The 14,713-nt window shown below is 47.0% G+C and overlaps 1 protein-coding gene across 1 annotated transcript in view; it reads right to left on the bottom strand.

The window, feature by feature from the left end:
* The window catches only part of FOXO1 (forkhead box O1), a 63,701-nt gene extending 50,080 nt beyond the window's left edge, over nt 1-13,621 (bottom strand). Inside the window, exon 1 of the mRNA XM_048945114.1 lies at nt 12,983-13,621. Within this exon, the coding sequence (XP_048801071.1) occupies nt 12,983-13,585 (603 nt within the window). The 5' untranslated portion in view covers nt 13,586-13,621. The remainder of the gene's footprint in view (nt 1-12,982) is intronic.
* Between the last annotated feature and the right edge of the window lie 1,092 nt (nt 13,622-14,713).

Here is a 14,713-nt window from a genome sequence, read left to right as displayed (position 1 = left end):
TAAACGCAAGTTTAATCGCAGCCAAGAGGCAAAGCTCCCACAGCCAGAAAGACATAAATGTTATCCCTGTCTCCTCGTTCATAATCTTTCACACTGCATTGGAAAGTAGCTCAGAGGGTGAAAGCACGCATTTCAGCTCATACATTTGACAGAGACCAGAAAACTTCCCCTAGGTGCAAGGCAGCGTTGCTGTGTTGCATCCCAGTGACTGGCACAGAAAGGGCAAATTTTTGCTATGTGCTAATAGTCCTACACTATCCCATGGTAACCAGGACTCTGTGAAAAACTCAAGATGCTTTGAGACTCCCCAGTCATGCCTGATATCCTTCTTTTGGAGTAGGTGGCCACGCAAATGGATCCAAGCACAGAATAGCAAAATTCTCCCTTTCCTTGACCTCCAATGAAGAAGGGAGACAGGAATCACATCACTTACTCCAAAAACTGCAGCTCTTTATCTTCAGTCATAGCACACGGCACACGCTCTATGTTGACCATCAAGACATTTGGTGTGCATGTACTTCAGCCCGGATTCCAAGGACAGGCTGCAGCTGGGCTGCCGTGTATCTGAGCAAAAATCAGCTCTCACCTCAGGAGCGCATGGGGAAAAAATGAGAAAAAACATCAAGCAGTTGTGCCAATAACTACAATGGTTGTTCTCTTACTTCTCTCCAAGCTTCAGCAGCTCCCCTGCAATTGCTGCACAGCTTTCTTCCTCACCTCACGTCCCTTCTTTCCGCCACTCTCTTGCCTACTTTCATTTGAAAGCTATAGAATCATTGACACTGGAAAAGACCTCTAAGACCATCTGGTCCAACCAAAATGAAAATATTTCTTCTCAGCTACACGCAGTTTTGAAGATGACTGCTTTAACTTCATACACACGTGACCTCCTGCACACCGTGCCATGGGCTCTCTGAAACACTGAAGAACACAATGACCACACCTCCACCGCAGCCATTTCACACATTCTCATACTCAACACAAGAGCACAGTCACGTGTTCCTATTCATACATCCCATAATACAAGGCCGCTATTTATCAGTAAATGCCTGAAGGTGCAGAGCAAAGCCCAAGATTAGGATTATCTGCTGGTGTTTCACAATACCAGCAGCAACAGACAGGGAAAAGTGAAACAAGGATGCTGCAGAGAGAGACCACAAAGCAAAAGGAAAGTGCCATTACAGATGTTCAGTGGGTAATGAAGAGAGAGGAGAAGGCAACAGAATCAGAGATCCAACTTATTTAGAAAGACAAATGCATAAATGAACTGTAATTCAAGGCATTAAAGAACACACAGAAAAATGCTGTGTTTTACTCAGTAAATAACTAACTATTGGAACCCATGGCTGCAGGATAGCTACTGGAAAATAACTTGCAGTGATTAAAAAGGGATTAAATGGATTTTATAAACAACAGTATCTGTTGTTAAACATGCTAAAATAAAATTACAAGAGTTAATAACCCATTTGCCTCAGGGCATAAATTAATCCTCATCTAAGGGTAGCAGAGATCTGCCTGCATGTCAGCTCTGTATCTGGTGCAACAACTCCTCTCCATAGGCGAGCAATCTTTGCTCTTAATTCCTGGTATTTAAAAACTGTCTGTCTTGTCTGAAAAAGAGAGCATGCTATTGTTCAGGCCTTCAACTGACCTCACATAATTAATTCTGGAGTTTACCAGATATATAATTCCCTTGAGGGGCAGGGGTGAAATGCACGAAAGAGAGAAAAATAGTTTAATTGCTACACGCTTCAATATTCCACTCTCAGTTTCTTTAAATGCAGCTTGTCAAGGCACTCAGAACAAGGGTATGAGATAAAGTTCTCATAAAAAGCTTAAGACGTGAACAAAGCACAAAATCTATTAGTATTGTTCAGTCCAACAGTTCACCAGCCAAATCAGTTTATGAGAAAATTAGATCTTTAAGACAGACAGAAAGGGAAGGTTTTTAATATATTGGAACAGAAGAATTCGCTCAGGCTGGTAATAATTAAAGCATTATCTAATATCGTAGCCTCAAAGATGGGACAGAGCTGAAGTACAAACCCTATGAGACTACGATTCCACCCCTTTCAATTCCTAAGTCCAAACCCATAAACCTTACTAATGGACTGGCCAATCTCCAAAATAATTGCTCCTGGACAAAACACGAGATGAGACACGACACGTTTGATGCTACGCTGTGGTTACGACTTTTCAGTTTCAAATGCCAGCTTGCTCTTTCCCACAGAGAAGACAGCCGCGTGATGGGGATGCTCCTCCTCTGGATCAGGAGAGCTTCTGGAAAAACAAGACTTTAGCATCAGATGTACATAACTCAGCCCATGAGTGATCTTCAACACTACGCTGCCAGGCTACCATAAGCCTACAATTTTATTGCTACCACTATCAATATTTTTCCATGCCATGTAAATTACATCTGACTCAGTTTCTTAGTGCTATAGGTCAACATTTAAACTGTATTTTCAAAAAAAGGACTTCGCAGTGGTCCACTTCAATACTCTAGCAAACCAGATCAGGTATGCCCTGCACCTTCCAAATCTCAGCAGAACAAAGAGGCTGCAGAACTTGGCACTGACTATCCAACAGAGCAGCATCAGTGCTGGAACCCCACATTGAACTGATAAAGCAAGGGATATGAAATGCCTGCAAGGAAAAAAGAAAGCTCTGAAACTTAAATTGGTGTTACAGTGAATACAAATACACTGTTTCAGACCACTGCATGCATGTATTCTCTCTGCTTCTCTACTGCTGAAACAGCAAACTGTGCATGGCAGATGGCATGATTCATCCTAAAATTACTCTAGCAGTATTCCCTCTATTAGCCTCTAAGGAGTAAACTAGGACAAAAACACTCTGCATGTTAACTTCAACTAGGCAGTTATCATGAGGAGCTCTCAGGTCAGCCTACTTGCTTATTTTGCAGAATTTATCTTTCAATCGGCAGTTCACATTATGCACAGAGCTGCCACTTATTTGTTACGCCGACCAGGAGTTAATACAGATGGGGGCAAGAAGGGAAGCAACTGGGCTGGACATGGAAGTGTTTTCTGACAGTAAAGAAGATCAGTAAAGAAGTCCACCAAAACTCGGGCCACACATCACACTAACGACAGTGTGTGTGGCAGGACAGGATACATTCATTTTTAGACACTGTACAGCTTAGCTGGGAGAAGAATTTCCTGCCAGTCCAGGGCTGAATACAGATCTACTCAGTTGAAGACATGCAATAAAGCTTTTGTGCTACTTTACCAGGGATAGGACACACACATCACATCTGGTGTCAAGGAAGCCTTACCAACTAACCTGCCACAAAAAAAAAAGCAGCTACAGCACCCTATCATCAGTCCCCCTCCTTCACACAAAGGGCAGGAGCCAGCTGTGCAGGGTGACTTCTTCCAGGAAAATACTAAAACACACAAAACAACAAATTTAGATCCCAGCTGCAAGGAAAGCTGAAGTGCTCACCCACAGACCTGTTAGACTCAATGACTTCAACTGAAACTCCATCCCTCACCTAAAAAAAAATTCTAAACATGCTTAAAAGATGCTCTAGACTATGCTGACAGTACAAAAATTCACTGCAGTGCAAGACACGTCCCCAGATCAACTGCAACATTAATTGCCCAGAATCTGGGCCCCAAGCTAAAAATCTCCTTCCAAAATAAACAGTCCACAAGAACTAATTTATTTTTTGCTCCATCAGCAACAAGCCTCGGTCAGCAGAAGCAGAATATTGTGTGTGCTTTGATGCCTGGGTTAATCAAGGAGGGGGTGAAATCAATAACACAGTTGCCCTCATCTTTGGGGATAAAGTGGTGAAACTGTTCCTAACGCCACCTCTTCAAAGAGGTGTTTTCTACATGCGTATACCCTACTACGTCAGCCTGGTTGCATAACCAGGTTGTGCAATAATTGCAAATTCATTTACATCTTCATTTTTGTTCCAGTGCTCCAGAATAGGGAAGCAACGAAGACCATCGAATGACAGGATGAACTCTGCGTTATTCCTCTCCTACACTGTGGGTCAGCCCCTTGAGGATGCTCTGCAGAGAGCCTGGACAGAGTGAGAGTGAAACACGACTGCTCACCTGGAGCAGATGTCTGGAGCAAGGCTTTAGTTAACAACCTCAAAGCAAAAGATGACTTCATAGCATCAGGAGATGACTGGTGCCGGCTCAGACTGCAAGCAGAGGAGATTATGCTTTCTCCTTTTAATACTTATTGCTATGTAATTGCCATAGAACTGTAAAGAAGAAGTAGGCAAGAGTGCAGTATCAGGTTTTCATAGACTAAACGAACTGGATTATTCAAGAGCGACTCAAGTTTCCTAACAAGCATGGAACAGTCTGCATTAAGATAGCATCTACTTATTTCCCAAAAAATTAATTGCAACAGGCTGCATTTTAAAATACTGCTTTAACCTCCTGTCCTAACTTTTATTTCAAGAGCATACGTACTGGATTTACTACATTTGTGAATCGAGGTACAACACATCAGCAACACCAGAGCTTAGACCTGCATTACTATTCTGCTTGCTAGAATACACACTTGTTTCACCTTAAGAAACATCCAGTTAAACTGACAGCATATTCACAAAGGAAGAAGAGAAAATAAGATGGGAAAAAACTTACTCATCCAGCTTGAACTGAAAGAGAGTTCAGCCTTCTCTGGCACTCTCCAAGTTTTTCAAGCATTATGCCACCTGCATTTGAATGCAGAAGTGCATTCTGCCTCAGTGCTGCCCCAAGGATAGCAGGGCATAATATAACTATGGGAAAAAAGGAAGTTGCTCTGATTTGAGCATAGCATCACACTCCAGGTTTTCACATCTGAATGCACATATGTGTATATATATGTATATACTGATGTGTGTGTTATGTGTGGGTTTCGGTGTTGCCTTCTCTATAAACTCCTAGGTATTAATGAAGACCTAAATTTATCTCGCTAAAAATATGGAGTACATTTTTATTTATGTTTGAATTATATAACATCTTTTGTTCAGATAAGACATGAGGAAGTATCCTCACCTGACTGCCAAGCACCTTCTGGCTAGACATGCAGATCCTTCAGTTGACCAGAGCTCAGTTGCAAGAGGCAGGGCAGAAGCAGGACGAGTGCTGCAGCAGTGTCCAGCAGGCAAACACTACCTGCAAATGGCTGAGCCGGATCTGTCTCCAGCATCTTGACCTTCATTAACATCACTACAAAGCTCATTTATAAATAATAATGAAAGAATAAAAGTAGCACAGAATGGTTTGGGATGGAAGGGTCCTTAAAGATCATTCAGTTCCAATCCCTCTGGGACAACCACCCCCTAGACCTGGCTTCCCAGGGTCCCATCCAACCTGTCCTTGAATGCTTCCAGATGGAGCACCCACAGCTTCTCTAGGCAGTCTGTGCCAGGACATCACCACCCTTCATGGTGAAGAATTTCTTCCTTCTAATGTCTACTCTAAACCTATCCTCTTGTAGTTTAAAGTAGTTATGACACTTGCAGCATGGATTCTTCCCTTCAGCACGGCCACCATTCCTCATCCTGAAGCATCTCATTGAAAAGCAGACGCAGCAGCAAAGCATCCTCCCAAGAGGCCAAGGGACGAAAACCCTACCTGATTTCACAGAATGGCTAGGGGTGGAAGGGACCTCGAGGATCACGAATCTCCAACCACCCTGCCACATGCACGGCTACCAGCCTCCCCATTTAATTTGATTTGAATGGTTTTAAACTTTTAATCAGGCACCCAGCCAGCACCGGGGCAGCAGGCAGGCCCCAGGCTTCCCCCAGCAGCCCCCATCTTAACCCCCCCTCCCCACCTTCTCACACCATCCGACAAGAGTTATCCCTCTTCCCTCTGCCCATCACCGGGATGCCTGCAGAGCCAGGTTTTTGGGGGATAAAGGGTTGTGGGGGCTGCAAACAATTTTGTTGAATTTGAAAGTTCGCATTTAATCAGAGTATTTTTGGAAAGAGAAATCAACACATTAACGACAAATGGGAGCACACAGCAGATCCTTTCACATCCTGACAGCAGAGAAGTGCGGAGGCCTGCTATGAAGCATCTCTGAATAACAACGTCTTCATTTTTTGAATACCTAATTAAGAGTTTCTACATATTGCAAAGCCCCGCTATAAGATATAATTTAGTTGGCAAACACTAAAGATCTCTCACTCTGTAAGTAGGCTTTTGGCAATCAAAATTTAAATCTGGATATATGTACAGCTCAGGTAGTTTATTTTTTATTCAAACAATTACATTCCAATTAGCAGATTAAGTTGAATCAGTTTTAAGCAAATGCAAGCTACAGGCAAATCAGCACCCCCCACCAAGAGCATAGTTTTGGATTGTTGATATCCTTAACCCCATTAGCTGCTTCAAATACAGTCAAATGCACATTAAAGGACAGCAGCCAAAGTGAAATGAGTTGTCTGCATGTAAAAACACCGCAGATGCCAAAAGACAGCACCAACTTGGACCCAAAATTCACGCATGCCAAAAACCATTTGCAACCGTGCTAATTCAGAGTCTGGGAACTGAAAGGCAGCTCAATATAATACAACAGGCAACAAATCCATTCCTTTAATTTCAGTCGCCAAATTTAATTAATTTCCAGCCAGGCAAACATTTAGCATTTCTGCTGACCTTGCAAGATGTAAGCTCCTTTGCACAATAAATGTGGTCTAACAAGTCACCACATTTATAGCGAGTTGCTTCAGCCTTATCTAACTGTGTAGTTTGAAAGTCAGTGATGGGTAATTGAAACTCCACCCACGTCACAGTTTCTGGAGCTAAGCTCAAGAAAACTGAAGAAGTCACTACTTTTTCACTGCAAGCAAGACTGCAAACAGTATTTGGATAATTGAAATCCATACTCTGAACTATGCAGATAGTCCTTATTTCGGAAGGAGATAAAAAAAATAGAAGCCTGCAATCTGCATTTTGACTTTTTTCCCCATAAAACGTATGTCCAGGCTCCAAAGTTCCAGAGTTCCCCTCCTTGAAGAAAAAGAAAAAGCAAAGCCCCTCCACTGCCCATTCACCATAACTGCCAACAAGGAAAATAAAAAATAAAATAAAAAATAAAATAAAAAAGGTAGGTTTTGGAGATTTTAGAACAGATCTGGGTGAAAAGCAGCTGTGCTTATCCACTGCTCTGCTCCTCTGCAACACCAGCTGTGCCCAGTAGAGCAGGGTCAGACCACTCATTTCATTCCAAAAAGTCCTTCACCTCCTGACTTCTGAGCATGACTAAAAAGAAATACATATTTCTGGCACTAATTAAATTAACTGTAGGGCAAGGGCTAGGGTTGAGCCTCTCACACTTTTAGAGGAAGACACCAGCATGCAAGAAGCGCAGACCCCTTCATCTTTTCACACCCTGATGTGGGAGACACACGAAGCCCAGCATGAAATGAGCTCTGAACAACAGATTCTCAGAAAAAAAAAAAAAAAAAAGAAAAAAACTGAAGATGCTAATTAATAAGAACTCTTACATCTTGCAAAGCACAGGTAGGAACCACAGGAACAGCCTTGACAGCCTCACACCAGCACACAGTTAACACGACAGGGACAGGCAGGCTGCTCTAATGCTGCCATAGCTATCTCCAGCCCACTGGCTTGGAGCAGCAACAGGACCAAGCACATTTCCAGCTGTGCAGATTCCTAGCATTCCCAAAAATTAAGTTTCTAAGACTAGAACAAGAGAAGACTTGTAGCTTGAGGTTGAATTAACTCTAGAACAAGAAGTGCTTGCAAGCAGAACTGTAAAATCATTGATATCACGCAGTGATGCACGATGCCGTGAGCAAAAGCAAGTTGAGCAAACTCAGTGCTGCCCTTCATTTCTCCGGAAACTTTCTGCTTGATGCAGCAGCTGCTAGAATCACAGCAGAATACCAGTGACTGTGTTTTCAAACCCAGCCACCTCCCACCCCACATATCACATGGGAAAGCACTCCTAAGCCTTCACCAGTTACTACAGAAATGTTTCTGAAGTAAATACATTTGCCTCCTCAGATATTATTTTGCAGAGATCATTAGCCACTACGAAAATCTAGCACAAGGTCTAATGAAGTGCTTCGTTTGAGATAATCATCAATACAGTACAGCAGTTGACTTCATTCTCGTTACTCCTCCCCCTCCTACACTAGGAATGGAGACCTGTGGCTGCTACAGCAACTGAAGATGTTTGCATATTACAAACTAAAGCGCAGGAATGAAGCAGCTTTGTTTGATGAACACATGCGAATAACATTCACCAAATATATTTAGAAGTAATGCTTGAATGTGAACAGCACTTGCCCTCCGAGATAAATGCAGTTCATGCCGAAGCTCTTTGTGCAGCAGCAGACTTTGTTCTAAACACAACTCTTCCCAGCAAACTTCATCCATTTCTGACGTGCAGACTGTCATCACAAAAAGCAGTGTTTCCCCCCATTTAAAACTCACATTGGCACACCAAACTTACACACAGAATGCTACAAAATTCACTGCAATATTAGTATGCACCGCCATATGCTTAACTATAGTTAGCTGCTGTCAGGATCAGTGAATTTTAAGTTCCTTCTTCATAGGACCTAACGATAAAGTAGATCGATCTACATTTTGCATAATTCTGAAAGAGGAAAAGCAGCTACTTATGAGGTACCATCGGTATCTCTTATTTCACTGTTCACCACCCAAGGTTACAAAATCATTTCCAAGAGAAATCCCTGCTTCAAACACTAACTTTCTCCCAAAGCAGAAGAAGCTGAAGATTGAACCTCTGTAGGCCGTGGCAACGGCACTACATATTTCACAAATCTGTGGCTGCAAACTGTATCAGCGTTTTTGTTCCAAAAGGAAAGCAGTCGCTTTGCAAAATATTCACCAGTTGTGTCAACAGAGCTGCATATATTTAGGTAGCGGTACGTTTTAGAGATTGGAGAGAATCTGAACAAACATCTATCTCAGGAGTACGTCATTTCTGGAGTCTTATTTAAAAAAGAAAAAAGAAAAAAAAGCACCTAAAATATAAAGCTGAAATATTTTTTCAGCATAGAATTGAGGCTGGGAGTCCAGGAGCAGCAGGCTGTACCAGTCTGGAACACAGGGCAGGAGCAGGAGGGCCAAAGCCCAGAGCAGGGCTTATTTCTGTCAGGCCCTAAGTCTGAAAGGCAAATGTAGATGGTAAAGAGAACGAAGCTTGAAAAGAACAAGCATTTGAGGAGCTTCACCATTAGACAGGAAGGAACAGGCACCCTACACCTGCAAAAATGGAGCTTCTCCTTTAGTAAGCAGAGTTGGAGCTGGTGACTCGGGCATGCAGAGAGGGCAACATCCCAATTCTTAGGCTATTGCTAGCGTCGTGTGTACAAAAGCACGGCTGTGGTAAGATTTATCACAAGAGATAAATAAATAGACATATGCAGATGTACATCCATGTGTGTGTTGTACGTATACATAACACAGTGCACGATGCCAGGGGGTCTGCAAGTCTCCCAGGAAAGCTTTTACCTATGTAGTCTCAGCAGAAAGAGGCAGAGTTAAACACTTGCAGGTACATAACCAGCATTGAGAGAACACAGAGCAATTTCTCAAGGCAGTCTTCAGCTAAAGTGACATTTCCACACTGAAACAGAAATGCACAATAAAAACCTCACCAAGACCTCCTTGTTCCACTTTAAACACTTGAGCACCGTACAGTTATTCCCTGATGTAGAATCAAAAGCTTTTGACAACCATGAAGACGGCTCTTCATTTCCTAGAGCTTTCCAGCACTCGATAACACACGAGTAGCTTTCAACTCAAACATACCACACCCCAGCACTGATTTTGTATGGGGACCAATTCACTGCAGAAGAATCGTGATCATTAAGCATGCCTACGAGGAGGCCACCCAAAGCCCTCCCCCCATCAGATCAGTCCTTGGGCCTTCAGGCTGACGTCCATTCATCCTTCTGCAGCTGGATACCATCTAGCCTCATTCCTTCAGCAATGGCTACAAATAAATTTGGGTGATCAAGTTTCCTTGGGTCTAGAAGTCGAGAAGGTGTAAATACATGTGCCACCTTAACACCTCCCACAGGGAAAAACAACCACCATGGCTACCTTGAGATGGGTGCGCCAAAAATCTGCATTTTCTGCTTAATAATCTAATAATCTCTATCCAAATAATTACCGAGTAAAGCCAACGTAATACCACAGGTTGTGATACTGTGATCTGGACCTATTCTCAGTAGCTGGCTAAAAGACTGACACCATTCAACAAAGCCTAAGTCTGATGGCTCCCTTACAATAGATCACGATTCTGACATAGAGCAAAAACATTATGACATATGCCCATCACAAAGGAGTTTCACTCTGTGCACGTGGTAATTAGCCAGGAAGTTATCAGATTTGAGTAAAAAGAAACCAATCCATGGCTGTCATGAAGCTCCTCGAGGCCTAAAAACTGCCCTAAGCCCCACATGCAGTCTCCCACTAGCACAGGTAGAAGAAAACAACGCTTTCACTTGACTGCTGTGATCAAAGTTTCACTCTTCCACGCAACTTTCACAATGATCTCTCAGCTATTTCAGAAGCAAATCTTGTTCTTGCCTCAGCCTTCTCTGAGCAGGGCTGCATGCACTCAGCCTGTGCCCGTGTCCTGTACTGCAGCAGGTTGGGCAGGGCACACTGTGAGCACTCCATCCACTCCAGCCATGAGTTTCCCATTTTGTTCCCTCCGTGCTTAATGGAGATTTTGGTTTTTAGAGTAGTTTGTGCTAAGACAGTCTGTAATGAACCGCTTTCTCCACAGCTGAGAATAACTTTACCTACTTTCTGAGCTAACAGTGATAAATTCATGTTACCGCGTTTGGCTTCTACCCTTATTAAAAATGACATTTTCACTCAGCAGAAATTCAATGCTATTTCAAGCTCCCAGTAGATTATGTCAACACCTCTGAACTTCTTCATACAATGGAAAAATAAAAGCAGTTGAATCGTAGACATTAAGCAGGGGCCACACATGTTCACAAGCAGTACAGCTCTCCTCTTCCGGGTGACAAACACAAGCGTGCCACTGGGCACGAGGTGCTCGTTCTGCTGTGTATTTCATAGAGTTCGTGTATGATTTCAAAGGTGCCTTGTTTACCCTCCCAAATCAGCAGGCTGCAACAAGACGAAGCCTTATTTATAAGAAGGAAAGAAGATAACGCTTTCTTTCTCAGGCTGCCAAACAGCAGCACACCACTTCTTAGGTCAGACCCGCACCCCTCCTGCTGGCTCTGTGCTGCGGGTGATGCTCTGCTCTGCTGGCACCTGCAGCTCCTGATCTTCCAAGCCCTGCTCTGGGCTGAGCCAAGCTCCCGGTGCTGCAGGGGCTGCACTCCTCAGGGGCTGGCACTGGGGGCTGCCCCTAAACCCTCCCCATAAAGGCGCTCTGCAAAACACAGCACCAGTGCTATAGTGCTATCCTGCATCATGCCAAGCAGCCTGCCAAAAGGAGGGCATGCACAGCAAGGCATGGGCAGGACACGTCTACTTCCAGGGTACCACATCCCCCAGCACCCCAGCTCTGTACCGCTACTGCACAGCGTAGATGTGAGGGCAATAGGAAGAGGTGTGTGAGCCCTATTAGTTGCTGAACCAAAACAGGAAGAAGAGTAATAAAAAAGAAGCACCTCATAAGTCGGGCAGCTAGGAGAAGCTCGCTTTTGCTTGCTTGAATTGGGGAACTCTTTGCTTTAATTTTGTCTGTTTTAAGTCTCTTCTGCTTGTCATGCAAATGCAGTTTGCCTTATTTCCAGCAGACCAAAATACCAGTGAAAAAGAACACAGCATTTTTAAGTGCTGAGCTCCCTTGTCTCAAAGTTGTCACCCATCAATCCCTCTCCTAGGGAGGCTTTCTCGTGAAAGACGTCTTGAGACAATTATTCTTTACATTTGATATTCAAACACATAGATAGGAACTAACAAATTACTTTTAAGAGCTTTAAGAGCCTTCCACCAAAGGAGTTTGAGATCCTCACCTATTTTTCTTTAGTAGGGTGCTGCTTACCTGCACAAAATAACAACATCTACAAAAATCAGATGGAATAATCATTCCTCGGCACGCAATTAATATATTACAATATATAAACACAGGATTTGAGCTTAAAAAAAAAAAAAAAAAGTGAATATTAGAGATACTAGAAGGTGAAGGGAGCAAAACTCAAGAACGGGCGAGCAGGGCTCGCCTGAACCGGTGCGGAGTCAGGAGTAGGGCAGCGCTGTGCCATCTCTACAAGGAGGAGGAAGAAGAGGAGGAGGAGGAAGAGGAGGTTTGGGGCTCCGGCCGCTCACACGCAGCGCTGCCGCAAACTCCGCGCGTCGGCACCGCGGTGCGCACCGCACGCGTGGGTGAGGTCGGGAAGCGGAGGGGCTGAGCAGAAAGCACCAAAATCAACAGGTTTCCCGCCGGCAGCCCGCTGCTGGCCGCACCGAGATCGCAGGAAGCTCCGTCCCAATGTTTGAAAGGACACACGCTCCGGCAAAGCGAGCTGAGCGCAGCCACCGGGACAAACACAGCGCTTACTCATTAAACACACGGCACTTCTGCAACCCTTGTCCTGCCCCTGCTCTTTCCCCATCGCTGTTTGCCTCTGTCCCATCCCCGTCCCCCGACGGCTCCCCCCGGATCCCCCGGAGCCGCGCAGTGCCCGCAGCGGCGGCGGAACCTCCGCACCGCGCGGCCGGGGGGGGCCGGGAGGAGCCGCGCTCCCTCCTCCTCGCCCGGGGCCGGCGCCGTGACACGGCGTGAACTTTTGCTTTCGGCGGGGCAGGGCGCGGGGGGGGCCCTCCTCCCAGCGAGCTGAGCCTTGCGGTGGGAGGGCAGAAACGCGTCTTTTTTTTTTTCTTTTTTTTTTTTTTTTCCTTTTCTCTTTGCTTTTAGGGAGAAGGAAAAAAAAAAAAAAAAAAAAAAAAAAAAAAAAAAAGCACGTTTTAGAAATACAAAAGGTGTCCCGTCCGGCCCTCACCTTCCAACCGGCTGAACTGTTGCTGTCTCCCTTATCCTTGAAGTAGGGCACGCTCTTGACCATCCACTCGTAGATCTGGGAGAGGGTGAGCCTCTTCTCGGGGGAGCTCTCGATGGCCTTGGTGATGAGGTCCGCGTAGGACAGGTTACCCCAGGCGTTGCGGCGCGACGAGCTGCTCTTGCGGGGCTGCCCGGCCACGGGGCCCGGCGACAGCGCGGCCACGGCCGGAGGTACCGGCGGCACCGGCGGCGGTCCCGGCGGGTGCAGGCGGCAGCCGGCCTCGGGCGCCGGGAAGTCCCCGCAGCGGCAGGCGGCCGGCTCCGGGGGGGCGGCGGCGGGCGGCAGCGCGAAGTCCTCGCTCTCCTCCACCAGGCAGAGGTTGCTGATGAAGTCGGCGCTCAGAGCCCCGGAGGCGGCGACGGCGACGGCAGCTCCGGCCGCGGCCGCCCCGTCGGGCTGCCCTCCGCAGGACGGCGCGGGGCTGGAGGTGGCCGAGCTGGGCGGGTTGAACTCCGGCCGCGGCAGGGGCCAGGTACATGAGCGAGGTCGCGGCAGCGGCTCGAAGTCAGGGTCGATGTCCACCAGCTGCGGGGCCTCGGCCATGGCGGCGGCGGCGGGGGGCAGCGGGACGACGGGGGGCAGCGGAGCGGCTCAGCACCGCCGCCCCATGCAAGCTCCGAGCGCGGATCTGCGCGGCCCGGACGGCGCGGCAGCCGACTCCCCTCGCGGCTTCGGCCCCGCCGCCCTGCCCCGCTCCTCGCCCTCGGCTGCGGCGGCAGCAGCGACCCGGCCGCCCGGCGCGCACCGACTGCAAAGCCTGCCCCGCCTCCAGCCTTCCTCCTCCTCCTCCTCCTCCCGGCGGGGAGGGCCGGCCCGAGCAGCGCCAATGGCAGAGTCGCGCCGCCCGCCCGCCTCCCGCCGCGGGGCCGCTGCTGCGGGAGGGTGCCGGTGCCCCCGTGCTGTTTGTGGGCGGTTTGTGTGTGTTTGGGGTTTGGGTGTTGTGTTTTGTTTGGTTTTTTTTGTGTGTGTGTGTGTGTTTTTGTGTGTGTGTGTGTGTGTGTGTTTTGGTTTTTTTTTCCAGCGCGAAGCCGCCGCGTCCCGTTGGGGACGAACGCTGTCACGGAGCGGAGCGGAGCCGGGACTGTGCGGGAAAGTCCCCGCATGGGAGCTGCCCTCGGCCCCGACGGCAGCGGAGCGGAGCGGCCCCAGGCGTGCGGCGGAGGCAGCCGCAAAGTTTTCCGTGTTTGAAACCGAGAGGATGCCATCGGCTTTGCCGGGAGAGGCGATCCCAGGGATGAGATCCCTTCTAACGCAGCCGATTTTTTTAACAACATCTGCCTCGTTTTCCGTATTGCTTTAACAACCCATTGTAGCCTTAGCTTCGAAACCCCCAGCGAGCCCAGCGCTGGGAGCTGCCGGTCCCGCGGCTGTCCCGTCGGGCCGTGGGCTGCTCCCGCTCCCCTGAGAGTGTCGGAGTTACTTAAATGTAGCTCGTTGCTCCTAGAAAAATATGCTCCTACAATATTAAGGAGAAGAGTAGAGTAGGAGACTGGATTTAGGCCCACAGCATAACAGATTATACCTCTACGTATGTAAGCGGGTAGGAACTGCTGGCACTGAACGCTCTGCTGCTGCCGTGATCGTTCTCCAGCACGCGAAAGGCGATCGCTGTGTGCTGCTGCCTATCGCACCCCGGAGTCCCTTTGCTTTAAGTCTCTTCTGCGCTTTCCA

This window comes from Lagopus muta, chromosome 1 (assembly GCF_023343835.1).
Source record: "Lagopus muta isolate bLagMut1 chromosome 1, bLagMut1 primary, whole genome shotgun sequence".
Lineage (NCBI taxonomy): Eukaryota > Metazoa > Chordata > Aves > Galliformes > Phasianidae > Lagopus > Lagopus muta.
This window is presented reverse-complemented; position numbering and strand designations above follow the sequence as displayed.